The sequence below is a fragment of the Cladophialophora immunda genome (genome assembly GCF_000835495.1).
Source record: "Cladophialophora immunda strain CBS 83496 unplaced genomic scaffold supercont1.1, whole genome shotgun sequence".
NCBI classification, from domain to species: Eukaryota; Fungi; Ascomycota; class Eurotiomycetes; order Chaetothyriales; family Herpotrichiellaceae; genus Cladophialophora; species Cladophialophora immunda.
The window spans coordinates 6,187,750-6,213,021 of record NW_015622541.1 but is presented as its reverse complement, the minus strand read 5'-3'; the positions used below and the strand labels follow the sequence as shown (position 1 = coordinate 6,213,021).

Here is a 25,272-nt window from a genome sequence, read left to right as displayed (position 1 = left end):
TTCTTACGGCTCAAGTCTCTCACGAGATGAAAAAAGAAGTTCCACCAAAAGACCTTTTTCCTTGTATGATCACTGCGAAAGCGCTGTGTGGTCGGATTCTTGACTTTAGCTGCAGCCCAGGCAACTGGCACCCTTGTGATCAACAGTACGTTTGCAACGGCAGAGACCATTCCGCGATTCTGAACGTGGTGACTGACTTGGGTCTTCACCTTCGACTACGGAGCGCTCTTGTACTCTAACCTTGGCTACGACACTGTCCTTCAATCAGTAACCTAGTCAGCCTGGATCACCTGATGCATACCGGGAAACCTCTTCAATGCTCTCATTGTGGACAAAGTGGGGAGAAAGAAACTACTGTGTGTACGCTGACTTTCCATGGTTGCAAGATGATGTTAACTGACGATGCCCTAGTATTTGGATTGAGTGGCGATTCTCATTGCTCTCATCGGCGAATGCATTGCAGTCTCGATCTTCCAGCCGGCAGAAATATTCCCCATTCCTTTACGCGTTCGAGAGGTCGGCATCTCTATCACGGGCCTATTCCTGTCCACGATCATCTACCTTCAGGCAGCTCCTGTTGCCTTCGCAAACATAGGATGGAAATACTACCCTCTCTTCGTTCCCTAAAGAAAATCTTGTTTACTCTTCGGATTGAACTGGGCTGACAGTGCTCATAGACGAAGGGCCGATCACTTGAGGATGTTGGCGAAGTTTTTGGCGACAATATTGCCCTTGAAGATGAACGCGAAGAGGAAATTCACAGGCGCTTCAAGCAATCACAGTACAAGGAAAGTATTCTGATGGACAGTGCAAAGGAGACGGCAGTCGAATCGGTCCTTGTAGAAGAAGGTTGATATACGAATGGCCTAGGGTATGGCACGTGACAAACACGCTCAAATGCCTAGACCGAGGCTGAAACCGCGACCAGATAGATCTGAGAAATGAGAGGCGATGAGGTGAGTCGTGAACTGCAATGTCAGATCGGTTCCAGCTTCGAACCGCTGCTCCACTCCAAGAGTCCAAGTAGCCCCCTCTCGCCTCCCCTCTTTTGTTCTTCTCCGTGGCTAGGCAATATATGCGGGGAAGTTCTTGGACGGACTTTGACTGCCGAATGTCCACGGATATCGTTCAAGTATCGTTAAAAAGGGGGCGATGAGCCCAACAGTGGTCCCATCCGTATAGACCTTTGAACGATCATACCAGGCAACATCGGGCGCCAAGATTTGGTCCACAGGCAAGCATGTCTTCTCTAGAGGGAAAAAGAGTATGGCCGAGATCATTGACCTGCGCGGAATGCGAGCTAAAAAGGTGACTACAGATTGCCATTACAGGTGCGGCGAGTGGCATTGGGCTGGCCACTGCTCAGCTACTGGCCAGTCGCGGCGCGGTGCTATCATTATCGGATGTCAACCAAGACAGCCTCCAGAAAGCCGTAGACTCACTACCAGGCAAGGGCCATTTTACCACCGTTGTCGATGTCCGGGATAGTACCAAGGTGACCGAATGGATCAAAACCACGGCGGAGCGTCTTGGTGGTCTGGACGGTGCGGCCAATGTTGCTGGCGTCGAACGGGAAGGAGGTCGCCATCTCGCCGAGTCGCGCGACGAAGATTGGGATTTCGTCATGGGCATCAATGGTGCCGGAGTGTTTTACTCCATGAGGGCAGAGCTGCAGCAGATGCTGAAGAGCGGAGGAGGGTCAATTGTGAGTTTAAAGCTCGCCTACACGGTTCTGGATTTGTGATGCTCTGGAATTCCTAGCGCTGACTCTGTCTGTGTGTCTAGGTAAACGTCTCGAGCGTGGCAGGATTTATTGGGCTCGCCGATACTGGAATCTACAACGCCAGCAAACACGCCGTTCGAGGTCTGACAAGGACAGCAGCTCGGGAGTATGGATCCCATGGTATCAGAGTCAACGCGGTGGCACCAGGTAATACCTTACATTCCCCGGATTGACCAGTCGTCGAGAAGTTAACCTTGTAAACACAGGCGTTATCAGGACACCCTTGGTCAAGGCAATGGAAACCGGGTTCAGAAATGGACCTGTTACCACGAAGATGCAGGCAATAGACCGCCAGGCTGATCCCAAAGAAGTTGCCACGGTCATTGCCTTCTTGCTGAGCGATGATGCGAGCTTTGTGACGGGATCAACATATAAAGTGGATGGGGGATGGACTGCTTAGAGAGCCTTCGTTCCACTATGGCTGCGTCGGTGCCCACGTTACTTCCCAAAAGGCTGTTGACAGTCTCTCCGCTAGCATGGGTTGGACCGGTGTAGAAGATGGAACTATTCGAATTTCTGGACGAGAAATCTATTACTTCGAAGACCCCATTCTACCTGAAGCTGTAGCCTAGCGCAATGTACCAGGAATTGCGATTTTCGCGAGATGGTCTGGCGTGCCCCACAGACTTCCACTGCGCTCTCAGTGGAGAGGTAGAACACAACACTATACAGTCTCAACACTTGGCCAGATTGCTGGCCGTCAAGAACCTCACTTGGGGTACGCCGGCAAATGCCCTTACCAACCTCCACACCTCGGGATTTAATACCCGATGTCTCTGTAATATAAAAGGCTCCTGCTGCCTCCATCCAAGCTGGCCGCCAACCTCGAGACCACGATTCCCCGAGCCATGGTTGATTACCCCGATTTCGACTCACTGCCGCCAGTTGAGGGCCAGCCCCAGGGAAATGCCTGGGGATTTTGGGGTAAGGGCGATGAACTCGGAAGTATGCTGCCCCCTTTGCTTTTCCAAAGCAGGCAAATCATGATAAGGGACAGCCATTGTAGGCTAACGGCCAAGTTTAGCACTAAATCTTTTGACTCCCGAGGTCATTCGAAATGCGTCCCGAGAAGTCAAGATGGGGAAATCCGTGCAGCTCGATTTGAGGCTAGATCACTTCGACCACGGGATTGCGGGTCGAGAGCGATTTGAGCAAACCATTGTGGACTTCCGCGAGAGAAACAAGGGTGGCGAGTACGACATCGTCGCTCACGACGACGTGGTCAGATTCAACACGCAGAGCAGTTCCCAGTGGGACGGTCTTCGTCATGTCGGACTGCAACACTCCGGCATCTACTACAATGGAATGAAGCACCGGGAGATCGATGAGGATGGTACGGGCAAACTGGGCATTCAAAGTGAGTCTCGTTCCCACCCGTGCGACTCTTTCAGACTGGACCAACCGACAACATTGCAGACTGGGTCGAGAACGGGGGGATCGTGGGCAGAGGGATCCTTCTCGACTACGACAGATGGCGAAAAGAGACGGGCAAAGAGCCAGCAAAGATCGACTCTCCATATCCGATGACGGTGGACGAACTGGACGAAGTTGCCAGGTACCAGAATCTGGAGCTGAAAGCGGGTGATATTCTGATCATCCGTTCTGGGTTCACGGCGTGGCATGATTCGACCCCGTCTGCTGAACGCGCAAAGTCCTTGGACCGGGGCGAGTTCATCGGCGTCGAGGCGTCAATGAAGTCTGCCAAGTGGCTGTGGAATCACCATTTCGCTGCTGTAGCCGGAGACTCCCTGGGATTCGAGGTCTGCCCGGCCCCCTTCGGGCTCAAGGACAAAGTATGTCTTCACGAATGGTTGTTGACTCACTGGGGGTGTCCGATCGGCGAGCTGTGGAATCTGGAGAAATTGTCCAAGGCGTGCGCAGAGGCGAAACAGTGGTCCTTTTTCTTTACGAGCGCTCCTCTCCATGTGTTTGGCGGTGTTGGGACGACTCCAAACGCGATAGCTATCCTGTAGAAACCATAAACTATCCGAAAGGAGGCGAAGAGCACATTGATGAGAGGATGACATCAACATTTCCGTTTCATGCGCATTCATCTACTTATGATCCGGGCGTCACAGGCTCCGAATAGAGCTCCGAGCGTCATCCTTGGGGAATATCCCCCCTAAGCCCCTGAGTGGCGAATACATGTCTTGCTTCTATACGCACTCGATTCGGCCTAGTGAGGCCAGATTTAACACCCCTTGAGGCACAGTTTACAGCACATATGGCCTCTTTGTTAAGATAACACGAGCAAGTGCACGAGAAGGAGTCAAATATCGTTGATGATCCTTGTGATGGCCTTGCACATCCCGTATTCATTTCCCTCAGGTGTTTTTGGCAGGATTCTTTGGGCCATCCGCCCTCAATCTCTTTTGCCTTGGATTGGGAGCTTGTGTCTCGTAGCCTCTATTTAACCAAAGATTAGAAGCTTCGGACAGAACGACCAACAGTCATAGGCCGTTAAGCTGGGAAGTCAATTCGAGGGTGATGCAACAGTATCTGGCCAGAAGTTCTCCACGTTGGTATAAGAGCCAACATCGGGATGGTGAGTCGGCCTTTGTAATCTTGGATTAGGTGACCGGGGATATCAGAAAAAGATTTCTGACAATAGAACTAACTTGGAAACCATGTTCTCTTTCATCGTGTTTCGTGAGCTGGTGATCATCGTACCGTCTTCGTCCCATATAAATGGCAATGCCGATCATGTTTCGTTTCGTGGTGCAGGAACTTCATGGCCCTCGCGCCGTCCTTGTCCTTTCCCCTCCTCGCTCATCCCGGTCAGGGTCTTCATTTCTCAGCGATCTCTTATAAACCTCCTCCAATCGACCCACCAAATCATAAAGGCTAACGCTCCCCTCGCCGTCGCCTATCAGGATCCTCTCCACGTCCTTGACCCTGTTGCCATCTAACCCAATCACAACTGCCTTTTCCACCTTCCCGTCGTCGGAGATCTTGATCCGGCCCACGCGGTCATCGGACCAGATGATGCGGAGTTGTCGCGCGTCGACCTCTAGACTGGCGAGAGAGTGCACATTGAATTTTCCGGTGATTTCCTCCTCTTCACCGTCTTCTTCCTCGGATTCGCGTTCCGGGTCATTATCTTCACTTTCAATGTAAGAACTGATTTCAGTAGAGCGCAGATCCCCGTCGCCCTGTTTCATGTCGGTGTCCTCTTTGGCCCCTTCTGTTTGATCCTTGGAAGAGCTCGCAGGTTGAGCGGAAGAGTCTGGGATTGCCAATTCTTCTCGTAGCCATTCTGTTACATCTTGCCTCAACCGCCAGCTCACAAGATCATATCTGACCCGGGAAACGAGGCTATGAAGATCCTGTTTCGTTGTCGTTTCGCGTTCGTTGGCGTTGAGTCGTGAGTCTTCTGAACCGCCGTATCCTTCGTCGTCTAAATACGAGATTGGGAGGTATTGCTTTTCATACTGCTCTAGTGGCACCAGCGCGGGAATCGTATGTCGATGGATCCGCAGCTCATCCCCTGTGTCTCTAGCCCGAACGCAGAACATGTAATACGGGCTATCGAAAACACCTTTGCGATTGCAGATGTCAATCCTTATTCCAAGTAGCGGGTTCCATGGCCGAAGCTCGGGTGAAGGGTCGTGGAAAGGAAACGAGGTCACTCCAAAGGCGAGTCGGTGGGCGTTGGTGTGGGAATTTTGTTGTAGATCATTCAATTGTTGAGGATTATTGCTGTTTGAGGGTGCGCTTGGAGCCGGATAGTGGTTTGAGAGACGCGACTGGGCTTTCGTTGAGGCAAGAAGAGTAGACGTGAGGAGTTTGCGCTGTCGGGTGAGTTTTTTGACTGTCAACGTGTTAGAGGTCGAATGTGCAACTGGGGAAGCCCTGTACGTACTTTCAGCTCTGACTTGGGCAATCTCGTCGTCTGGAGAGTCACTCATCACCACATCCATAGAGGGCAGGGGAGGAGATGCAACGAGAGCCATTTCCGTCTTGCGGACTTGATCTCGGCCCGTCGTCTGTGGTCAACAGTCAACGTCAAAGGGCTGGTGGCAAGCGAAGTTCAACCGAAGGGCGAACATTCGACGCGTCTTTCGTGCTTATCGGACGCGTGCGAGGCTCTTATCTTAGCTACTCGCTTGGGGATAGGCCTTTCACGTGCTGGGTCAGGGGGCTAAATGCTATTCCGGCAATAAATAAAGGCCCAGCAAGAAATCTGGGGGCGGCCACCTTGCGCTTCGCCTGCTGATACGATAAAGATGAAGGTGTCTCCTGCGCGAGACTGTCATGTCCATCAGTTCAATATGATGTGTTATTGTGAGGGGAGGGAGTTGTAGACGCAAAATCTCCTTCTCCATCAATGATCTCACTCACAGCACGGAGCACTCCCAAATTTGAAGTTGGTCATTCGCCGGTCTCGCCCCTGCGAAAGGACACAGAGTCCTTTTCTGTTCTATCCACTCACCACCCACCCACGCTCTTTTTCTGCCGCATGGATGCCTGACTCCATTGCCGAACCATATACAATCCCGATCTTTTACGCTCGCTCCCATCCCACCGAACATCCCATCCTTCCAGTCCACAGCGCCGGCCCAAACAATACAAGGCAATCCCAAGAAATCGAACTAAACGAATACCAGTCGGAGAAACCACATCACAACGGTGCACCTCGACCCAGAACCCGATCAATAGACCATAAGGAAAGCGAGGAAGAGAGTGAAGAGGCAGAGGAAGAGGGAGACTCCGAGACTGACACATCTGAAAAAGACCACCTTGTGGTTGCGGAAGGTTCTGAATCACCTATGCAACGCAGGAAGTCCAAGAAGAGCAAAGACAAGAGATCGTCATCTCGACCAGATCTTCGCATTGAGATCGATCAGAACGGCCACGCGAATGGCCACGCAAACGGCGACATGAATTCCCATATTGAGATGAGACGCAAACACGTCTCGAGCGACGACCCCACGACGAATACCACCAGACTTATGAGCAGAAATGACTTTTCACTGGACTATGAACCGCCGCCCCCTCAAACGCCGCAGACCCCTGGTATGGTCAATACCAGCTTCGTCGACCTCCCCCCGAAAGACAAGAAAAACTTCCTTCTTCTCTGCCTCCTTTATTTCCTCCAAGGCATCCCCATGGGCCTGGCTTCGGGTTCAGTCCCGTTTCTGTTAAAAAGCTATCTTTCGTATGGTCAGATTGGTATCTTCTCTCTGGCCATATATCCTTACTCATTGAAGCTGTTATGGAGTCCAATTGTGGATGCAGTTTGGAGCAGGAGGTTTGGACGGAGAAAGAGTTGGATCACCCCTATTCAAACTATCTCCGGACTGTCCATGATTTACCTCGGAGGCAGAATTGACGAGATGATGAAAGCTACAGGCGACAATGATGGAGCTGGGGTTTGGGACTTTACCGGCTGGTGGTTCCTTCTGGTCTTCATGTGCGCTACTCAAGACATTGCAGTGGACGGATGGGCAATTTCACTTCTCTCGATCCAGAACATCTCGTATGCCTCAACTGCGCAGACTGTCGGCTTGACTGCTGGCTCTTTCTTGTCGCACACCGTTTTCCTCGCGCTACAGGCGCCAGATTTCGCCAACAGATGGTTTAGGACTGTGCCCAAGGAGTACGGCCTCTTTACGCTCGGCGGCTACATGACCTTTTGGGGCTGGGTTTACCTCATCGTAACAGTGGGTTTAGCCATCTTGAAACGAGAAGAGAAGAACAATGAGCGTGAGGGAATTATGGACGTCTACCGAACCATGTGGGCGGTGCTGAAACTCCCCAATGTCGTCACAATCATCATCGTTCACCTTGTCAGCAAACTCGGCTTTGTGACCAACGATGCAGTCACGAACCTCAAGCTCCTCGACAAGGGCTTCGGACAAGCAAATATGGCCTTGGTTGTACTCATTGATTTCCCATTTGAACTGGGCTTGGGATACTATGCCGGGAAATGGTCCACAGAGTACACACCGTTAAAGGTATGGTGTTGGGCCTATGCCGCCAGGCTTCTCACGGCTGTCTTTGGGCAGATTACGATTATGATCTATCCAACCGCGCCCGACGAGGCTGTCCCGGTGTGGTACATGCTGGTGGTGATTTTTGCACATGTTTCGTCCACCTTTATGAATACGGTCATGTTTGTTGCTTCGGCGGCGTTTCACGCCCGAATTGCTGACCCGACGATCGGTGGAACATATATGACATTATTGGCTACGTAAGTCGAGACCTTTCCTTGATGAACATTCTGCGAATTCCTTTGCTGACCCTTTTTACCCAGTGTCTCGAATCTCGGCGGAACGTTCCCGAAATTCTTCATCCTCAAATTCGTCGACCTCTTTACAAAAGCGACCTGCATTCCACCGGCCGACCCCGACAGCTTCCTCAAATCTCATCCAGACGCCACGCTTGTCACCAGCAGCTTCAGTTGTGCTCTTGAAGCAGACAAGAATGTGTGCTTGAAGGGAGGTGGGACCTGCCTCATGCAACGTGATGGATATTATATCACAAATGTCATTTTTGTGATCATTGGGGCGGTATTATTTTGGACTTATGTAGAGAGGAAGGCCCTTGCGCTGCAAGCGTTACCGTTACGAGCGTGGCGAGTAGGGGATCACTCATACCGCCGTGTGCCGTCGGGTTGATCTGTTTTATTTCCATTCGTGATGTCGTTTATACAGAGATGATACCCATAGAACAGAAAAGTTTCTGACAAATTCAGGGAATTAAACCGTTTGGAACAGCAGATGCGAGGCAAGTGCAGACTTGTCTAGCGCATACATCTTCCCCTTAGCCTTGATGTATAGCATAGTGCACAAGGCGGCCACAAGGCCACGCACGTGATATAAAATTTCAAATGACGTGCCTCGGCAGGGTAGTACTGAGTACCTCGTATGAGACCGAGACGAACACCATCGGACTTGGATCCTCCTACCTTCCATCTGCCTCCAAGGAGTCCCAAGGGTGAACATATCTCGCTTCTTCTTGTATATGAGACGATATTTCTGGTGATCGATCACTAGGCATCCCCTGAGAAGAACTCTTCATTAGACGGTGTGGTGGCCCGTCGTCAGCTTGTCACTTTTACTCGGTAGGTCTAGGCCCGTGTGTCGATAGATTGCATACAGTTGACGACGCGGAGGGCAAGAAAGAAAGCGAAGAGAAAGCGGAAGAGAGAGAATTGGCAGATCCGGAAGTTAAGGGGGACATTGCACTGGACCCAGGGCCAAAAGAAGAAAAAGGAGGGTTCTTCTTGCAAAATCGTGAGCAACAGATCAAGAATCGAAGTTACTCGAGGCAGTGGGGAGCCGAGAAAAAAAAAAGAGCTACGATTTTTGGACTGCAGTTTTCTTTGACAACAGTGCTGGAGTTCGGCAAGCATCTACTCAGCCACACTCGTGGAAAGACGCCAAATGGCAGACCCAGGCGCGCTGTCGACACTGCCGAATCTCAGGACGGCTGAGTCCTCAAAGTCGACGCCCTCGCCCACGCACAGTCCCCATTCATCACCCGACACCACGATGACAACGCCCGAACAGTCCCCCGGCGCCGACGACGATATCTGGGACACGTCGTCGGACCATGAGCACGCCACTGACGCGGCGCCAGGAGGTTTTGCATCCGAGGCGCAACTCCCAACAGATGCGTCCGGCCAGGAACATCCACCGACCGCCTCCCGGAGAATAGTGAGGCGGGAAGTGATCCTGAGCGACGTCCCCTCCCTGCGCCGTCAGCACATGACGGACGGGTACCGCGAGGGTCTCTCCGTGGGGAAGGCACGGGTCATGCAGCGTGGCTTTGACGCGGGATATCCCCTGGGGGTGGAGGTCGGACTGCGGGTGGGCCAAGTGCTCGGGGTCCTGGAAGGCGTCGTCTCGGCGCTCACCACCAAGCCTCGCTCGGGTGGGAAAATGGCAGACGCCGGGTCGAGTTCTTCCACCGTGCCAACGGTGACGACTCCGTCTCTGCCGAGAAGAATCGAAGAGCCCTTACACGGAGTCGTCGGGCGAGATGAGCCCCAGGGAAGCATCTCCCGCGGGAAAAGGGACGAGGATCTGGCCTTCGTGCAGAACCTCTACGCCCGCGCCCAAAGACAGCTGAAGATCTCAGAACTGCTAAAGTTCATGGATGATGAGAAGATCGCGGCGATCCCGGATGCCAGTGTCGGCATCGATGGTGGCGGTGGTAGTGGAGAGGTGGAGAGCAAGCAGGCCGAAGGACCAGCTGTGCCCGCGGAGATCGAGGCAGTTCTTGAAAAGTGGGAGCAGATTGTGCTGGGTGGGCTGAGGAAGGACGATTCCAAGGCGCAGGAGGACACCAACAACAGCACAAAGTGATGTACAAAGACTCACATCATGGCAAAGGTGGAAAGGCAAGCCAAGGGAAGCACGAGGCATGAAGCGAGAGAGAGAGAAGAAACACCAAAACGCTTGTCCTAACGACTCTGTCTCGTACGGAGGTATACACGACTACCCGCCTAGCTACCTAGTCACCCTCCTGAACTCAGCACACGGCTTCAGCACCCCCAATGCTCGATCTTGGGCCCCTGGCTCCTGGCTCCCGGTCCTGCCGACTATCCGGCTGGTCCAATTTCCAGACGCGTCACACATATGGCGGTGTGTGTGGTTGACGAGGGCGAGAGTGCGGCACAAAGTGCCCGCCCATATTTGGCACACATTTGGCACGAAGAGCAAAAGAGAAACAAACTGCAATGCTGACTCTGCGTGGGCCGAAGAAATGCGGGCGGGGCGCAGTATGTATGGGTGCTCCAGAAACAAAAGATGGGCGCCAAAATAGGATGCACGGCAAAGTCGACATCGACAACGACAACGACGACGACGACGACGCAAGACAAACGAAACGAGACGCAAAAGCTTTTACCAGTGCACAGAGTTGAAATCACCTCGATAGCGGGGGCTGCTCTCGCTGTATCATACACCTTCCCAACCACCATCTCTCCTTTCTCCAACCGCAGCTGCATCTCATGGAGAGGGTTAGCATGTTGAGCGTGACCGGCCTTGTACGGTGGCGTGTAAAAGAAATGTTGAGAACTGAGTAGCTTCTCTGGACCGGGCGGCTCCCGGCGCCAGAAAGTGTCGCAAGAGAGAAAGAGGAAAAAAAAAGATAGGATGGAATAAAGGAAGTAACGAAGCATAGTAGCAGCCAGGGACGTTTGTTCATCATTCATCCGTCTTCGCTATCATCGTCAGAGGCATGCTCGGTATTCGTACAATATTTCTCCTCCCTCAGAGCACGTGTATCATTATCATTGCCGTCTTCACCGTCCTCGTCCCACCGTTTCAAGGCAACATGCCGCCCTGGTTCCCCAGGCCCTCGCCCTCTACTCCATCCTCGCGTACCTCTCCCTGGCCCTCTGCCGCGTCTCTTCCAGAAACCCACCATAATCGCCTTTGGTGTTTCGCTCGGCTTCCACAATTGCATCACCAAGTTTGCCGCCTTGCGCACCCAGCCCAACTCCAGCAACATAGACGTCTTGACTTATCGGCGCGGTCATCCCTTCTCCAGAGGCACCGAGCCCTTGCCCGGCGGTATAGCCCATCTTGCTGAGCAATGAAGCGCCCTTGGACTGAACAGGTGGTTTTGAAGCTTCATCATCAGAGGACGCGCGTGATGACCTGGGTGCGTTTCCGACTTGTTCGCCCTTTTTATTGACCACGCCATAGATCTTGCGTCTCTCTTTTGCTCGATCGCGGTACTCTTGCGCGGGTTTCGCCGCGGCCATGACGAAGTGGCGTTGGATTCCGTGTTTTACCAACTTTGCCTCTGCTTTTTTGACTTTCATTTCATCCTGCAAATTCGTGCGGTGCAAGGTACTCAGGCGCTCGTGCTTGTTGACTTCTGCCGAGTTGTTGAACTGACGCATGCAGAGATAACAGCAGTGTCGATTTGGGTCAGCATAGGAATGTGAGGGCGGCGCATCCGCGCTTTCACCCCCGTCAGTAGATCTCGAGTCTTCTCTGTCGTTGGATTTCTTTGTAATGCCATGCAATTCAGCGTGACGATTACTCCAGAATTGGAGGTGCGATGGCACCGTCTTTTTGACTCCGGAAGTATCGATATCTGCCTGTGCCTTGCGCTTCTTGGCCTTCTCTGCGTCTTTGGCTGGTTTAGTTCCTGTGTCTGTGCGTATGGTCGACCCATTCTTTGGATCCTGTGAGACGGTGGTTGGCATCGATACAGCCAGCTCCTTCACATAAGCTCCCTCATCCCAATACGCCAGCTTCATGGCCGGGTTGCCCACGGGGCTGAAGCAGAAGCGTTCAGTGTCAGGAGTTGGATTCAACACGGGAACGAAAACGCCAGCATGGATGTAGCTAACAAGCACCTGCTTGGAAGCTATCGTAAACCGTTCGAAGGAATTGTACCGAATCAGCGCAGCTTGTGCATCCTCAATCGAAGCATATTCCGCAAAGCCATACCGCCAACTCTCGTTGGTTTTCCGATCGCGGATAAGCAGGACTCGACGCAATGTACCTTCTCTCGCTCCAAGATTCGCATCACCAGTTGTGGATGCGACCTTGGCACCCTTTTTGGAGGATTGCTCATCTCGTTGAGACGTTGACGAGCTTGGCTTGTTAAGTTTTGCTACGCCCCTAACCAGCAATTCTTCGGACACGGAAGGTTCCAAACCCCGTAAGAGAAGGAATTGAGAGGGGCGATTGTCTGGCGAAGCGTCGTTGTCTCCGACGTTGGGCGGTTTTGTCGGTATAGCGTAATTTGGATGTTCTGTGAACCATCAGCGTCAAGCCGACGATTCCACCTCATCAAACGTACCTGGTTTCTCGGCCTGGCACCTAAAGCACCGATCTCGTGTCGCAAAGTTGTTAATGAGACACTAAGGAGCCATCAGCTTAGTAGCTCCACGGCGACTTGACTCTCCACAACATACAGAATCGCAAATCCAGTCCGGCTCGTCAGTCCTACGTGGGTCTTTCCGTTCTCGACTGAAAGTTATCCGAACTTTGGACGCATCTCCGTTAGACTTGTTGCCGTTACCATACAAGTAGAGAATAGGGTAATTGCGGTCCATGAAAGCTTCCGCCTCTTGCACTGTGCCGAAGCGGATGAAGCCAAATCTCCTTGACTGTTCTGCCAACTGTGTGAGAAGGGTGTCCGCCCAATCATCCGTGGTTGTTTCGAGCTTACTGGTTTGCTTGTCGCGGATGACGCGAGTATCCTCCAGGCCTTCTGCATGATAGTATTGTTTAAGTTCCGAGGAGATCTGTTTCGCAAAGTCGAGAAACCTTAGCCATATGTCCCGCAGGAAACAGAGCAAGTCACCATGGATAACCAGATTGGTGGCATGTGATCAGGGAGTTCGGGCAGGAGTATTCGAACATCGTTTTCAGTCAGACGAGGAGCCAGTCCATCCATCATAATTTCCCGGCTTGGGGCGCCTCGACTCGGTGGTCGCTCGTCTGAGGGTGTCCGGTGTCTGCTTCGACTTCGACTGCGGTAGTCTCGTGAAGCGGAGCGAGGGTCATCTCGGTCATAATACGACGATCTACCTCGGCGAGGGGATGGTGAGCTGCGATCGTCATCATAATAACGGTTGCGCCTATCGTAGCTGCGGTCACGTCTTCGATCTGGACTCCGGGCACGGCCACGAAAATGGAATTCTCCCTGAGACGGTCCGGTTGGTGGTCGGCTTATGTCTTTGAGCGTTTACATATCAGTATAATGGCCTCAACTTCCCATCCCATTCTGAACTATGGTTTACCGTGTGGAGGACTTCGTTTGTGAGGGGAGCTGTGTCTGCGGTCTCGGGATCGTGACCTTGAGCGGTCATCGTAGAAGTCGTCTTGTTGTGAAGAATGATATGATCTGTATGGCTGCTGAGGGCCGGTGTGCCCACCGCGAGGGCGATAAGATGACATGATGTTTCTCACCGGAAGGGACGTCCATCGTCAAGAAAGTAGAGAACGTTACTATGGTTGTCGCAGTCTACATGCCGCGGAGAGTTCGGCAAAGCTTCCGTAATGGACGCTTAGAGGCAAGGCTACAACTCCATACCGAGTACAAAGAACGAGTTTGCTGTGTTAGGATCGCAACAATAGCTACAGGATCACAACTATTTCACAACCTGATTCTCCGTGTATCAAATACTTCTTGTTGTCGTTAGAAGTGCCATTGACCCAACCTCCGCAGATGATGCAGGATACAAATATGTCGTGCAGGCATACCCTAAGAATTCTTTTCACTTGCAATCCTCCTACCCAGAAACCCCATCAGTCTCTTCCCTCCCCGCTCCTCTGTTGTTGTTCTGAAACCGCACTTCTCACTTTTTACGTCCGTTTCTGGTCTGTTCTTCTGGAGCTTGGGTCTGACTTCTTCTTCAACCGTTGGCCCAAACTCTGTGACCGCCGCCGGTGCTGTCTGCGGCACACACGCTTTCCTAAGCATCCCACCACTATTAAAAGGACTCAACGGTCGTCGTTTTCTGTCAACGTCAAAATTCGCTCCATTAATGTTGACTGTGAGCTTCTTTTTCAAGCGTTGACGAGGGGATCTGGTTGACGGAGTTGGTGATGGTGGAATTTCAGCATTCTCCGTTCTTTCACCGTCTGTACTTTTCTCGCGTCGACTTGGTGATCTTGGGGACTTTGGAGATCGCGGAACCCTTGACGATAGATCCTCGATACTATCCTTCGTCCTCACACTAAGCGAGTCATCGGATTCGCTAAGTCGGATATTGACGGAGCTTGCGGACGAGTTGATCTTTTTCAAAGGCCTCCTCTCTGCTATTGAAGTGCTATTTCCAGCTTTGACGGGCGATAAAACCGTGGAAGGTTGACGAGGAGAGCTTGCGAGTGGTGACGCCTGATCAGGATGTTCTTGTGCAGCCTCGTTTCCAGATTCCTGAAACAGTTGAATATTGCCTGAACTTTGTGATACGATTGATGACCTAGTGCTGCATGGAGAAGGACAAATCAGCAAGCGGGCAATGCCGTGCTCCTCGAGGTATTCTAAAGACACAGTCAGTATCTCCGTCTGTTGCAGAACAACTGTGTGCTAACCATAAGGGCGACAATGAAATTGGAAGGCCACGTAAGGCGTATCAACAGGGTCCAGGAGCTGATACTTGTATCGCCGAGGACGAATGCAGGGCTCAAGGAAGCCACTGTTTGTCAACCTGCAGAATGTTAGATATCGGTGATAAACAGGTAGAAAGGAAGCACACTAACTGCAACCCATCAGCGTTATCACTGACACTGTTCACCTGTCCCAGGCCTGGTTCAAGGTCTCGAATCCGTCTCTTGTGTTCGATTCGATGAACATTGATTTGGATCATATCCTCATCTCCCCCGCCTCTTTCGCGGTCCTCCAGCCCATCTCCAAACCTCAGCGCCTGTGTTTTGACTATGGCCTGACCCGTGTCTGGATCCACGCCTTCGCTGACCAAATTATACATCATTTTGCCATGGAAGCCATGCTTTGCAGTGCAATCCCACGAAGTGACGACCTTCCCATTTATGAACAGCTTGAAGAACCAGGCGGCTTCGGGAGGATGGGGACCGTCGATGGTGTATTCGAACCAAATCTGGCTGCCGGGATAGATTGGCACAAAACAAGCTGCGGTCGGATAGGGCGAGGAGGGCGTGTCGTCATGCTGGGTGTTGAGTTGGAAAGGATCCTTCGGTCGAGAAGGCTTGCCATACTGAAACTCTGGTAGCTTGCAGATGTCGAACTGTGAGATGACGCAGATCTCAATGCCCCTGAACTTGACCATGATGGATGGTTTTCTGAACGAGTCAAAAGGGAATGTCTGAAGGGATGATGCTTAGGTTGGTATTGTATCTGTGCCTCGAGGAGACGAGTTCATTCGAGGTCGCAATTTGAACGACTTTGACAGCAGTAACAGGTCGGTCTGGCCAATACCAGCTGAAGGAAGGAGTGACTCGGGTGTGGCAGAAAGAGTCTTTGAATCAGGAATACTCGAGCCTTACAGTGACGGCCACTTTTTCCATCGCCTCTGGCTCATACCAGTGCTGGTGGAGGATAACATCAATGTAAGTCTTGTATCGTCATTCATGAATCATGCTCTCTGTCAACCCCTTGTCATCTGCAGCGCCGTCGTCTAACTATGGCCTCAAATCAAGCTTCAGCGGCTACCTCTGATACTGGCTTGAACTGCTCACCCTTCCGGTCGATGCAGCTTCCTCCATTTCGACAACAGTCGACCAAGGCCACGCATCCTCGCCTTCTCACGGCCCTTGCAACTACACTGCATTGCTTGCTCCCTCACCGTTTGCTGCCGCGTTTGCCAATGGCTACCAACCAAGCTTCACCTCCTCATCTTCCTTCATCACCTCAAACTCGACTTCCTCATGGCCCTGATTCACATACAGCATGTTGAACCAATCTAATATGTGCCTCCAACAACTGACTATCGCACTCTCTTGATAAGAATGCTCTCCACTTGCGTAGCAGTTGCATCCAAACTCCTGTCGACCAGCTATCGGTGTCTCGACGGGTGATTGAGAGACGAAGTAAGCTCGACACCGTCTACTCAAGAAGGTGATAAAGTTGCTGGGTGCGCCGTCGGCGATGAGATCTGCCACCTTGTGTTGGGGCGCGACCAGAGAGATGCCGTTTATGCGACCGGACCATGTTTCCCCTGTACACAGATGTTAGTCCGTTTGACAATTGAGCTGATGCCACACGTACAGTGCTCAGCAAGATATTCCAGCACCGCGGACCCAGTGTACTCCAGCCCAATAAGATCCAGTTTTGCATCCTTGTCGACCAAGCTTGGAATCGCCTTCTCAAACATGTAAGACACGTGCTCCACGTAGGTCCTGTTGCCAGGAATACTATTCTTGACGCTGTCCACTCGTGGAGCCTCGTGCACAGCGCTCGCTCTGGGCAAGCCGAGCCATTCTTGCGTTGACACAGCCCGTCCGCCACCTCGATACCAGAGCAGCTGACATGGATTTGCGACGATGAGATCCGGCACAGACGCGAACGTTGAGGTTGGGGCTGAAGCGGAAGCAGTCTCGAGCACTGGAACGGACAAGAGAGCCTTGGAGAACTCGACCAGCGAACCGTGGCTAAGGCCACGTTCGCCAATCACGCGCCAGGTCAAAATACCTGGTTCTATATTCCTCTCGCCGAAGAAGACGGTCACTCGAGCCTTTGTGGCTATGTCCTTGGACACGATGATGGGGACGTGGTTCTCTGACTCGCCTGCGCCGAGAGGTAGTCGGACGGTCTCGCAGCCCAGATCGGCCAGCCGGTCGTAGATGATTTTACGGATCGCAGCTAGAAACGGAGCGTAGAGCAGGCGGACGTTAGATCTCGTCGCCGCGCGAATCCGATCATTGTGACCGTAGACTAAAAGGAGGGAAAGGAAGAACTCACTATTATTCGCCCCTATGAATTACGCGTCAGCGTTAGCTTCAACATCCCACAATACCTCGTAAACATCCCAGGATCTTAGACACCCGCATGGTAAATGTCCCAGAGAGGCATGAAGCTCATAGGTAGTCAAACACATCTCCCTCCCAAGATCGGGAGCAAGCCACATCCGAAAAGGAGAGGGGGGGAGGCAACTCACATTTATGAACCTCGTTCCACCGCTCATTCCTGTTGATCTTGTACTGCCACTTGCGGTCCGGGCTGCTGATCGAGCGGACCTGGTCCTCGCTATTAAGGAAGAAGCCCAACTTGGCGAGGTCCGGCTCGAACACCGGGTCCGCAGGGAGCGTATGGGGCAGACGGCGGAACATGATTCGCAGCTGGAGTGCCTGGTGCTGCTGCTGCTCTTCGACGTGGACCTTGGGAGCCAGAACAGGCAAATCTCCGTGACCCGGTGGCTGAAATGGCAGTATGGATCAGGGAAATGGACTGAATGGATGATTGTAGAGGGCTGTGGTTTGCGGGCTGTGAGAAAGAGGGCGAGGCTGAGGTTTGAACAAGTCGACAGGGTGCGTGAACGAGGCTGCAAAATAAAGATCCGCCTCCGACAGTGCAGGCGAATGAGTCTCTATCACTAATTGAAGACTGACGAAGATGTAGGACGCCGAACTCCACAAGTCCACGGCCGGTCAAAATTAAGTGAATGAGTCTGATGGTAACTTTGCAGTGAGGTGAACGACAGAGACTCCAACTCAAGTTACGTAGGTACGCAGGAGTGATGTTTTGTTTGATGTTACAAAAAACTATTCCAATTTGGACCATTTCTGGCAATCAATATCGTCCAATTCCTGCCCTGCATCAACAATGAGCGTTGTGACACGCTCTATCTCGCTCCGAAACTCCCATGGGTGCATTTATATCTTCAAAAGAAAAACTCAAGAAATGCATTGCCCAGCCCATATATTCAGAACGTTACCAGATCCGCCCCATTGTGTCCACTTTTCAACATCAGCGTCTTGCATAATAACATAGCACATGATCCCCAGTTGTTTATATTCGTACATGTCCAATAGACCCCTGCTCAGATGATAACGCTTCTGTTCGAGAGACGCCAGCAGAGATCGTAGCTCGTCGATCCTGAGCTTTGTAGCTCATGATCCAGCTCTCGCAACACCAAGGCTACCACTTCTCTGTGAATGGAAACTTCCACCTGCAATGGGGGCAAAGCCTTTGGCTAGGTCAAATCCGCCATCACCGTCCTCGTCGTCAGCGTCGTGATTCGAACCCGCATCTGCATTGTTCGAGGAAAGGTGCGAATTGAACCTGCTAGCCCCCGTCTGACCATTTACTCCACTCGCGGTGTTCCCACTCCCCGAGAAACTGCGTGTGAACTTCCCATTTTCGTCGGCTGCAGCCCCGTTCAGTCTCGAAAAATTTGCAGGACTGTCGTCCCTCTTCTTGGCCGAACTCGAGCTGTTAGGGGCCTGACTACTTCTGGCTGGTTTGCTCGGGCTGCCCATGCTTGCATCCATAGGTGGCGGGCTCGAACTCATCACACTTCTATCAATTCCATTTGCTCGAGGATCTTCGTCCTTGGCCGGGGACATGTCAGGCAGCGGCTGGCCCGGTGTTGCGCCCATGATACCCTTCCAGAAGAGCCCCTGGGGTCCTGCAGGTGAGGACTCTGGCATAAACTTGCTAGGAGCAACCAGAGTACTTGGAGGGGCTAGTCGGGGGTTTTGTCGCAGTGGCGCAGGCGTAATAATGCTGTGCTGTGATGGATGGAAAGGAGTGTCCAGGTATGAGGACGAAAGTGTGGGGTTCGTCGGTGAGTGATGGGGACGCGGAACAGAGGATGGCAGCGTGTACATGGGTAAATTGTTCCCTAGATGCGGTGTTGGTGCAGCATTCCCATGTCGCAATGGGGATTCTTCGAGGTCCATGTCCGGAAGGGTATTCTGGGTATCCGTTCTTCGCCTTTGAGGCGTAACAGCTTCTCCAGGTTGTGAGACGGGAGGTGCTAGGCTGGGGCTCGGCGGATATTGTTGCTGCCTTGGGTTGAACGGAGGAAATGGGAGACTCAGCTTGGCGGAAGCAGGAAGTCCTGCGCGGTCAGACATATCTCGTGCAGAGAACTGGCTAACCATGCTAGTATCATAGCCCAGATTCTGACCATTGGGTCCTCTGAAGTTGGGATTGACTTCCTTGCCAGAAGCAGGTGAAGACGGAGCCGAGCCTCCACGCCGGGCTTGCTTCTTCCAGTACTCCTGACGAAATTCTGGGGCGATCTGCCATTTCATCCCCTTTCCAGGCTCATCGGTACGCCGGGGGACTTTTTGAAAGGCTTTGTTTAGCGAAAGATTGTGTCGGATGGAATTCTGTTCAAGTTAGCGCGCCAGGAAGAGGGCATGTGGAGGGAGAGCACATACCTGCCAGCCACTATTTGAATGGCGATAAAAGGCATACTTGTCAGCAATGAATGAATAAATGTTGCTCAGGGTCAACTTCTCCTCTTCACTCGAGAAAATAGCCTGGGCGATCATTGTCGCGTAGCTGAAGGGCGGCTTAAGGTCCTTGGCACTGTCCCGACTGTAGTCGATCTCTTGGGTACTCTCCATCATCATCCCCCGACCATACATGGGCGACATGGGCATTTTACTATCGAAGACGCCTCGTTGAGACTTGCCATCGGCAGACTGCGCGGGCGGTGTAGCTTCGCGTTTGAAATCGGGAGGCGCTGGAGCCAGCGAAGGGAAATTCTGAGTTGGTCCGGCCGACACTTCGTATTTGACAGGTTCAGGCTGAGGTTGAGCAGGACTGACTTCCTCGCCTGCGGCCAAGGCTTTGGCTCGTTCGATAAAGTAATGATCGATCTCGACCTTGTCGCCTGGGGTGACAAACATCATTTGCGTCCCGGCAATCTCCAAAATATCGCCTGACTTGATCTGTTTCCTCAACCCCTTCTTGATGAGCACGTTATTGACGCGAACTCCATTTCGCCCGTTGACTCTGACGTGCCAGCCACCTTCATCCACCGGATAATCTGCGTCGTAGTAAATCGAGGCATGATGTCGCGAAACAATCTTGCTTGGACCGAGATCGATATGGACCGGTAATACGTCCTTCAGGTCGGCGATAGGACTGGAAGCGCCGTTCAAGTTCGGCCGGTCGTCGGGCGGTCTGCCAAAGTTGACGGACTGTTCGCGCACAAAGTAGGTCCAGTCTCGACCGGCAATCTTCGCATATGCTGAGACCTTCTGTGGGCTGTTGCTCTGGACCTTATCGTTGGAGTATTCGGTTCTAACGACAATGGGTTCTTTGGAGACTTGGAGGTAGGAGACGACCGAGTCGATGAGATCGCTTTGGGACAGTTCTTCCGTGTCGTCGCTTGAGTCCAGCGCAGGTGTGGGTTCAGGTTCAAGTTCGGGAGTTACGGACTTCTTCCTGGCGGGCGCACCACGAGAGCCGTTGACCTGTTTTTGTGAGCACGTCAGCTTCTGTGTCGCCTCTTGAATGGAAAGGCCCGGAGAAAGAGAAACAACCTTGCGCTTCTTTGCCGAAGGGCGTGACGGGGAAGAGTCTGGAAGGTCGAGCTCCGAGGACTCTGGGAGATCGGCGGGTTTGCGGCGTGCTTTCCTCTTCGACGGGGGCATGGTTGTGTACGTCTATCTATCGGTCACCCGCGCTGGTTGCTGGAGGAGGCAGACAAAGGACTGGAACCAGCAGTTGCTGAGACTTGCAAGGTGGAGGGAGCAAGGTGCGCTAGTTCGGCTTTGCGACGTCAATCAATGTTTTGGTTCTGACGCAGGGATTTTCGCGGGAGCGGCTCGGCGGGTGAGGCATGGAATGGAATCCCAGCCTGAGAGGGTGGAGAGATGGTGTTGGCAGAGGGAGAGACAGGTGAGCGATGAATGCGCAAGGCAGTGTGGTGTGGAGGAGGAGAAGTGCGAATAAGTGGCTTGATAGAGGACAAGCGCAGATTCCGATCGGTGCAGGTGTTTGTTACCTTGTTAGTGTTTGCGAGAAGTTGATGGTAGGGCGAAAAGAGGGATGAGAAAATAGACGGTTGGCTGAATGGGTGCCGGCAAAAGAGCGCACAGTCAAGGCCAGAGCGTGACTGGCCACCACCCAGTGAATCGCGTAATTCGTGCCGTATCAAAACGCGTTTGGGTCGTGGGGTTCCTCTTTTTTTTTATTGTTTGGCGGGAGGGAAGGGAAGCGCCAACGCTGGAACCTGTCACCACCGTCACTTTGACTTTCCAGGTGGCTTTTGGGGGAGATCGGGTTCCTTTAGCAGTGCCTACATATCTACCTAGGTAACTCGGTGCCTAGAGACCCTTAACCAGGAAGAATTGCCTTTTATCACCACCTAGGCATCGACCAGCTCTCTAGGGACTGCAGCCAAGAGCTCGCAGGCACATGGCTCCCACGCTCTGGGTGCCTTAAGTCATCGCTTGTTCCGGATGGGTAAACAATCAAGTGGCCAGGGCTTGGGAAGAACACGGGCGACGGTGTCTTGTTTCTGTAGGATCTCTCCAGGTGACTCAACAGGTGTGTCATTTTGAATCCTTCTGCCTTTTTCTCCCACCTCCCCTTCCCTTCCAACCCGAGCACCAGAATCCGCCGCCCAGCCAATATTCTGCTGTTCCCTGTCGAAAAATGAACAATGCGCCTTCGCATACAAGGGAACAGAACTCGCTTAACACGCCCCAGCCGATTGGCCCCAGCACTGCATCTGCGTAAACACAATGACGTCCTTTGGTTGCCACGATCTTGATCTTATCCGCTGTTGCCGCTGTAATGATACCGTATCTCGCATACCAGAGTCAGGTGTCATTCACTGCTAGGACCTACGTAGGTAGGCCACGGTGGGCATATTGTCGGTGCAGGCAATACAGTCATGGATAATGTTCAACAACCCGCCAGACTCTACCTCAATATTCACCTTGCGCTCCATCCTCTGTCGGACCAAAATGCATTACTCGCTGCCCTTTCTATCTTGCATTCTTGAGACACCTCCCTTTCCTGCATCTCTCCCTGCATTAGGGCCGCCCCCCTGAAACTTCTCATTTCCGCTGTCAGCCTTCCCGACCGCGACAGCTGTGAGAGACGGCGCATAACAAAATACAAAACACAAATGAAAATGAAAACGATCCATCCAAGGTAAGAAATGTCTCGGAGCCCCTGTCCATCATTCTCTTTTTGCATAGTCTCCACCAACACCTTGCAGCTCAAAAGGTCACAAGAAACTGCTTTTGGAATCCCCCTTGTCAAAATAAACCGGCAAACTTTGCTTTTCAACTCGTAGCAGTGTTCCGTCTCCCGAGTCATGAACGTCGTAATATGATGAACCAATGCGGATTATGTCGTATCATTTGGACCAACGCCATCTTGGAATCATGACTCGACCAAATCAACTCCGTCAATGCCATACCCAAAGTCAATGATAACCACCCTTGCATCCTGGCTCGTGCACACAATCTTGCGGTAGTTGCTCTTCGCCGCCAGTATCCAACTCGACGACCACCCCTCGAAATTGATCTTGAGCCCGCCGTCCTCGGCCGACTCACCCTTCTCCGCGTCCCACACCTTGATCGAATGGTCGTAGCTGCCGCTGATGATGCGTGAATTGGCCGAGTCGAGATGGAGCGACCGCACGAGGTCTTTGTGCCCTTTCATTTCGCGGATCCGTTGGCCGGTGACCGTGTCGTACTCGTAGATGACCCGGTCATTACCGCCCGCGAAAATCGTTCGACCATTCTCCGAGAATTCGACGCAGGCGAGGCCTCGATCTTTGGACTGGAACTCCTTGATGCAGACCCCATCTTCCAGCCGCCACAGCTTGGACATGCCGTCGCCGCTAGCGCTGGCCAAGAAATTTCCTCGAACTTGGACTGCATTGACCGGCCCACGATGTCCCAGCAGCGTTTTAACGAGCTTGCCGGTGGAACGCTCCCAGATCTTGATCGTGGTGTCCTTGGAGCAAGTGACAATCCGCTCCTTGTCAATGCAGACATCGAGGACCCCAGCGTGGTGGCCAATGAGCCGGAACAGCGGTTTGTAATCCTCCTTGATCGACCACACCAGGCACGAGAAATCCGAAGACCCCGTCACGAGAATTTCGTCGTCGTACTGCAGGCATAACACTGATGCTTGGTGGTACAGAGGAATCTCCGGCGAGGGTGGCGCTGGTGATGAAACGTAGGCTTTGAAGAACGGAACGACTCCCTCCGGTTCCGCCAGTGGAATCTGCACCGATTGTCGTTCGCGAGGATTGTTTGGAGGCCCTAACTTGCGGATGCACTGGTAAGTATGAGCATCCCATACCCGAATTGTGTTATCTCGCGACCCGGTAATGATCTTCTGTTCGTCGAATTGCGCGCAATAGACACTGTCTTTGTGGCCATTCAGATAGATTGCAGCGGCTTCTCCGTTGCGCCAGCGCTTGTCGATCAGAGTCCGTACCTCAAACAACTTCCTGTAGTCCTGCCCGGGCTTGTTTTTACCGAGTCCGGCAAGACGCTCGCCGGTACCTGGCAGGTCGTTTTTGGGTCCGTACTCTTGCAGAAAAATTCTCCTCCAGACAGCTTGCGACTGACAAAGCTCGTGCCATTTGTGGGAGACGAGTGATGCCTGGATAAGCGACTCCACGTCAAGGAATGAGAGGATCGACTCCACCAACTCTGTTGCAAGGACCGACACGGGGTCTCTGCAGATGACATGAACGTTTGCCGGCGAAGACCCACGCCGGACTCGGTTGTCAAGCACAATACCAATCCCACTCTCCGCATCTGGTTCAGGCTTGTCAATCTCCGACTCGGGAGGCTCATAGGGCGGAAGAGGCGGCGTCCTCGTGGCATGGAACAATTCGTTCTGAGCTGCAGCTGAAGCACGAGCTTCCGCTCCGCCGTACACTAGGTCCGACAGAACGGGGTGTCCTCGGAACCGTGCAGGTATTGGGTTATCCATGTCTGCTTGTATCTCAGGGGGAGTATGGAAATGGAGCAATGGCAGCGACGGCCTCCTCCGGGCACTATGGGTTCGCAATAACCGTCCACGAGACTTGGGTCTGGTGGACACTTCGGTCAAATCCATCATGCCTGCGCCCGGCTTCACTGGCAACACTTGTGGTCCCTTGGTCTCTCCCATCTCCTCCTTTTGTTTAGAGCTCTTTCCTCGGACAGTCAGCGACATACGTCTGGTGAGAGATCGAATCTCGGAGATGCTGTGCTTCACAGACTGGGTGAAAGTCGAGTATCGTCGCTGCCGGGAGGGCTCCAGCACCTGAGGCTCACCAGAGTGCTTTGAAAACGGGTCAATAAACTCGGGGCTATTGTTTCCTTCGCCAGCTTCCTCTTGATTCCGATTGAAAGAACCCCAGTCCAAGACGTCGTGCGCGGCGGATGCCATCATAAGGGACATTCGAGTGGCAGGCCTTCGGAGAGATTCCTCGACCCCCGTCGAACCCTCATAAGCTGTCTTGGGCCGACATGGAATGAAGAGAGATGTCCTGCGTTGAGGAGCTATCGAAGAGGAAGCCCCAGGGTGGGACATAGTGGCGGTGAGACTGGAAGACGGTAGGCGACAGGCTTGATGGACGCGCCTGCCAGAAACCGAACCTGCTGTATATGCTGACGGAGATTAAAAGAAAAACTCCTCGTAGTATTACAACTCGGTCGGCGAGCGAGCGACCTCATATACTTGGATGTCAAGGCCGGTGGCGAAAAGAGCGGACGTGAAAAGACTGGACGTTGATGCTCAATGCTGACGGAGAAAGCATGAAGCAGGCATATGGAATGAGACTAGAAGCAATAGCCAGGATGGAGTACAGTGAAGAAAGAACGTGGGTATGGTGAGTGAGTGAATAGCCCAAAAACAAAAGCACGGGTAACAGATTTTGAATTTTGTTGATCCGTTTACGATAGTGGTCTGGGGGAGGAGGTCGATGGCTTCGCAGTGTTTTTGTTTGACGGGTGGATAATTTTGATGGCTCGGGGGCGTTCCAAGGACTGTGGAGTGGCTCCCGGTGATGGATTGGATCAATAAAAAGACGCGGGAAATCTGGGATGCTGCCCCCCCTGCAACAATGGCAGACAGGCCGGTGAAAACCTGGGATCGAGGCAGAGTGAGCCCCG

At 52.7% G+C, this 25,272-nt stretch overlaps 9 protein-coding genes across 11 annotated transcripts; 3 read left to right on the top strand and 6 right to left on the bottom strand.

The window, feature by feature from the left end:
* Nucleotides 1-1,240: 1,240 nt before the first annotated feature.
* PV07_01820 (uncharacterized protein) lies at nucleotides 1,241-2,200 on the top strand (the record flags this gene model as incomplete). Its single annotated transcript, XM_016388390.1, has 4 exons — nucleotides 1,241-1,264; nucleotides 1,319-1,705; nucleotides 1,786-1,930; nucleotides 1,990-2,200. The coding sequence occupies 4 exons, from the start codon at nucleotides 1,241-1,243 to the stop codon at nucleotides 2,181-2,183; spliced, it is 750 nt and encodes a 249-aa protein (XP_016255318.1). The 3' UTR covers nucleotides 2,184-2,200.
* Nucleotides 2,201-3,919: 1,719 nt separating this feature from the next.
* PV07_01819 (uncharacterized protein) lies at nucleotides 3,920-5,899 on the bottom strand. The gene is made up of 2 exons (XM_016388389.1): nucleotides 5,646-5,899; nucleotides 3,920-5,594 (listed from the first exon to the last, which is right to left on the bottom strand). Exons 1-2 carry the CDS (start codon nucleotides 5,734-5,736, stop codon nucleotides 4,513-4,515), a joined length of 1,173 nt encoding a protein of 390 aa, XP_016255317.1. The 5' UTR covers nucleotides 5,737-5,899; the 3' UTR covers nucleotides 3,920-4,512.
* A 93-nt stretch (nucleotides 5,900-5,992) lies between these two features.
* PV07_01818 (uncharacterized protein) lies at nucleotides 5,993-8,501 on the top strand. The gene is made up of 2 exons (XM_016388388.1): nucleotides 5,993-7,976; nucleotides 8,040-8,501. Exons 1-2 carry the CDS (start codon nucleotides 6,247-6,249, stop codon nucleotides 8,401-8,403), a joined length of 2,094 nt encoding a protein of 697 aa, XP_016255316.1. The 5' UTR covers nucleotides 5,993-6,246; the 3' UTR covers nucleotides 8,404-8,501.
* Nucleotides 8,502-8,689: 188 nt separating this feature from the next.
* PV07_01817 (uncharacterized protein) lies at nucleotides 8,690-11,010 on the top strand. Its single transcript, XM_016388387.1, has 2 exons — nucleotides 8,690-8,849; nucleotides 8,901-11,010. Exon 2 carries the CDS (start codon nucleotides 9,172-9,174, stop codon nucleotides 10,093-10,095), a length of 924 nt encoding a protein of 307 aa, XP_016255315.1. The 5' UTR covers nucleotides 8,690-8,849; nucleotides 8,901-9,171; the 3' UTR covers nucleotides 10,096-11,010.
* Nucleotides 10,916-13,682, bottom strand: PV07_01816. Of its 3 annotated transcripts, XM_016388385.1 has the most exons (5): nucleotides 13,500-13,682; nucleotides 12,926-13,434; nucleotides 12,669-12,868; nucleotides 12,554-12,614; nucleotides 10,916-12,505 (listed from the first exon to the last, which is right to left on the bottom strand). In XM_016388385.1, exons 3-5 carry the CDS (start codon nucleotides 12,807-12,809, stop codon nucleotides 11,100-11,102), a joined length of 1,608 nt encoding a protein of 535 aa, XP_016255313.1. In that variant the 5' UTR covers nucleotides 12,810-12,868; nucleotides 12,926-13,434; nucleotides 13,500-13,682; the 3' UTR covers nucleotides 10,916-11,099. The 3 variants fall into 3 exon arrangements, with proteins under 3 accessions (XP_016255313.1, XP_016255312.1, XP_016255314.1); XM_016388384.1 differs by having other exon boundaries at nucleotides 12,926-13,682; XM_016388386.1 differs by having other exon boundaries at nucleotides 12,554-12,868; nucleotides 12,926-13,682.
* A 1,206-nt stretch (nucleotides 13,683-14,888) lies between these two features.
* PV07_01815 (uncharacterized protein) lies at nucleotides 14,889-15,509 on the bottom strand (the record flags this gene model as incomplete). The annotated part of the gene is made up of 2 exons (XM_016388383.1): nucleotides 14,889-14,912; nucleotides 14,961-15,509. 2 exons carry the CDS (start codon nucleotides 15,507-15,509, stop codon nucleotides 14,889-14,891), a joined length of 573 nt encoding a protein of 190 aa, XP_016255311.1.
* Nucleotides 15,510-15,712: 203 nt separating this feature from the next.
* Nucleotides 15,713-17,869, bottom strand: PV07_01814 (uncharacterized protein). Its single transcript, XM_016388382.1, has 4 exons — nucleotides 17,337-17,869; nucleotides 17,141-17,152; nucleotides 16,448-17,041; nucleotides 15,713-16,397 (listed from the first exon to the last, which is right to left on the bottom strand). Exons 1-4 carry the CDS (start codon nucleotides 17,506-17,508, stop codon nucleotides 16,051-16,053), a joined length of 1,125 nt encoding a protein of 374 aa, XP_016255310.1. The 5' UTR covers nucleotides 17,509-17,869; the 3' UTR covers nucleotides 15,713-16,050.
* A 33-nt stretch (nucleotides 17,870-17,902) lies between these two features.
* PV07_01813 (uncharacterized protein) lies at nucleotides 17,903-21,202 on the bottom strand. The gene is made up of 3 exons (XM_016388381.1): nucleotides 20,680-21,202; nucleotides 19,567-20,610; nucleotides 17,903-19,515 (listed from the first exon to the last, which is right to left on the bottom strand). Exons 1-3 carry the CDS (start codon nucleotides 20,788-20,790, stop codon nucleotides 18,289-18,291), a joined length of 2,382 nt encoding a protein of 793 aa, XP_016255309.1. The 5' UTR covers nucleotides 20,791-21,202; the 3' UTR covers nucleotides 17,903-18,288.
* Nucleotides 21,203-21,750: 548 nt separating this feature from the next.
* PV07_01812 (uncharacterized protein) lies at nucleotides 21,751-25,065 on the bottom strand. Its single transcript, XM_016388380.1, has one exon. It carries the CDS (start codon nucleotides 24,689-24,691, stop codon nucleotides 22,535-22,537), a length of 2,157 nt encoding a protein of 718 aa, XP_016255308.1. The 5' UTR covers nucleotides 24,692-25,065; the 3' UTR covers nucleotides 21,751-22,534.
* Between the last annotated feature and the right edge of the window lie 207 nt (nucleotides 25,066-25,272).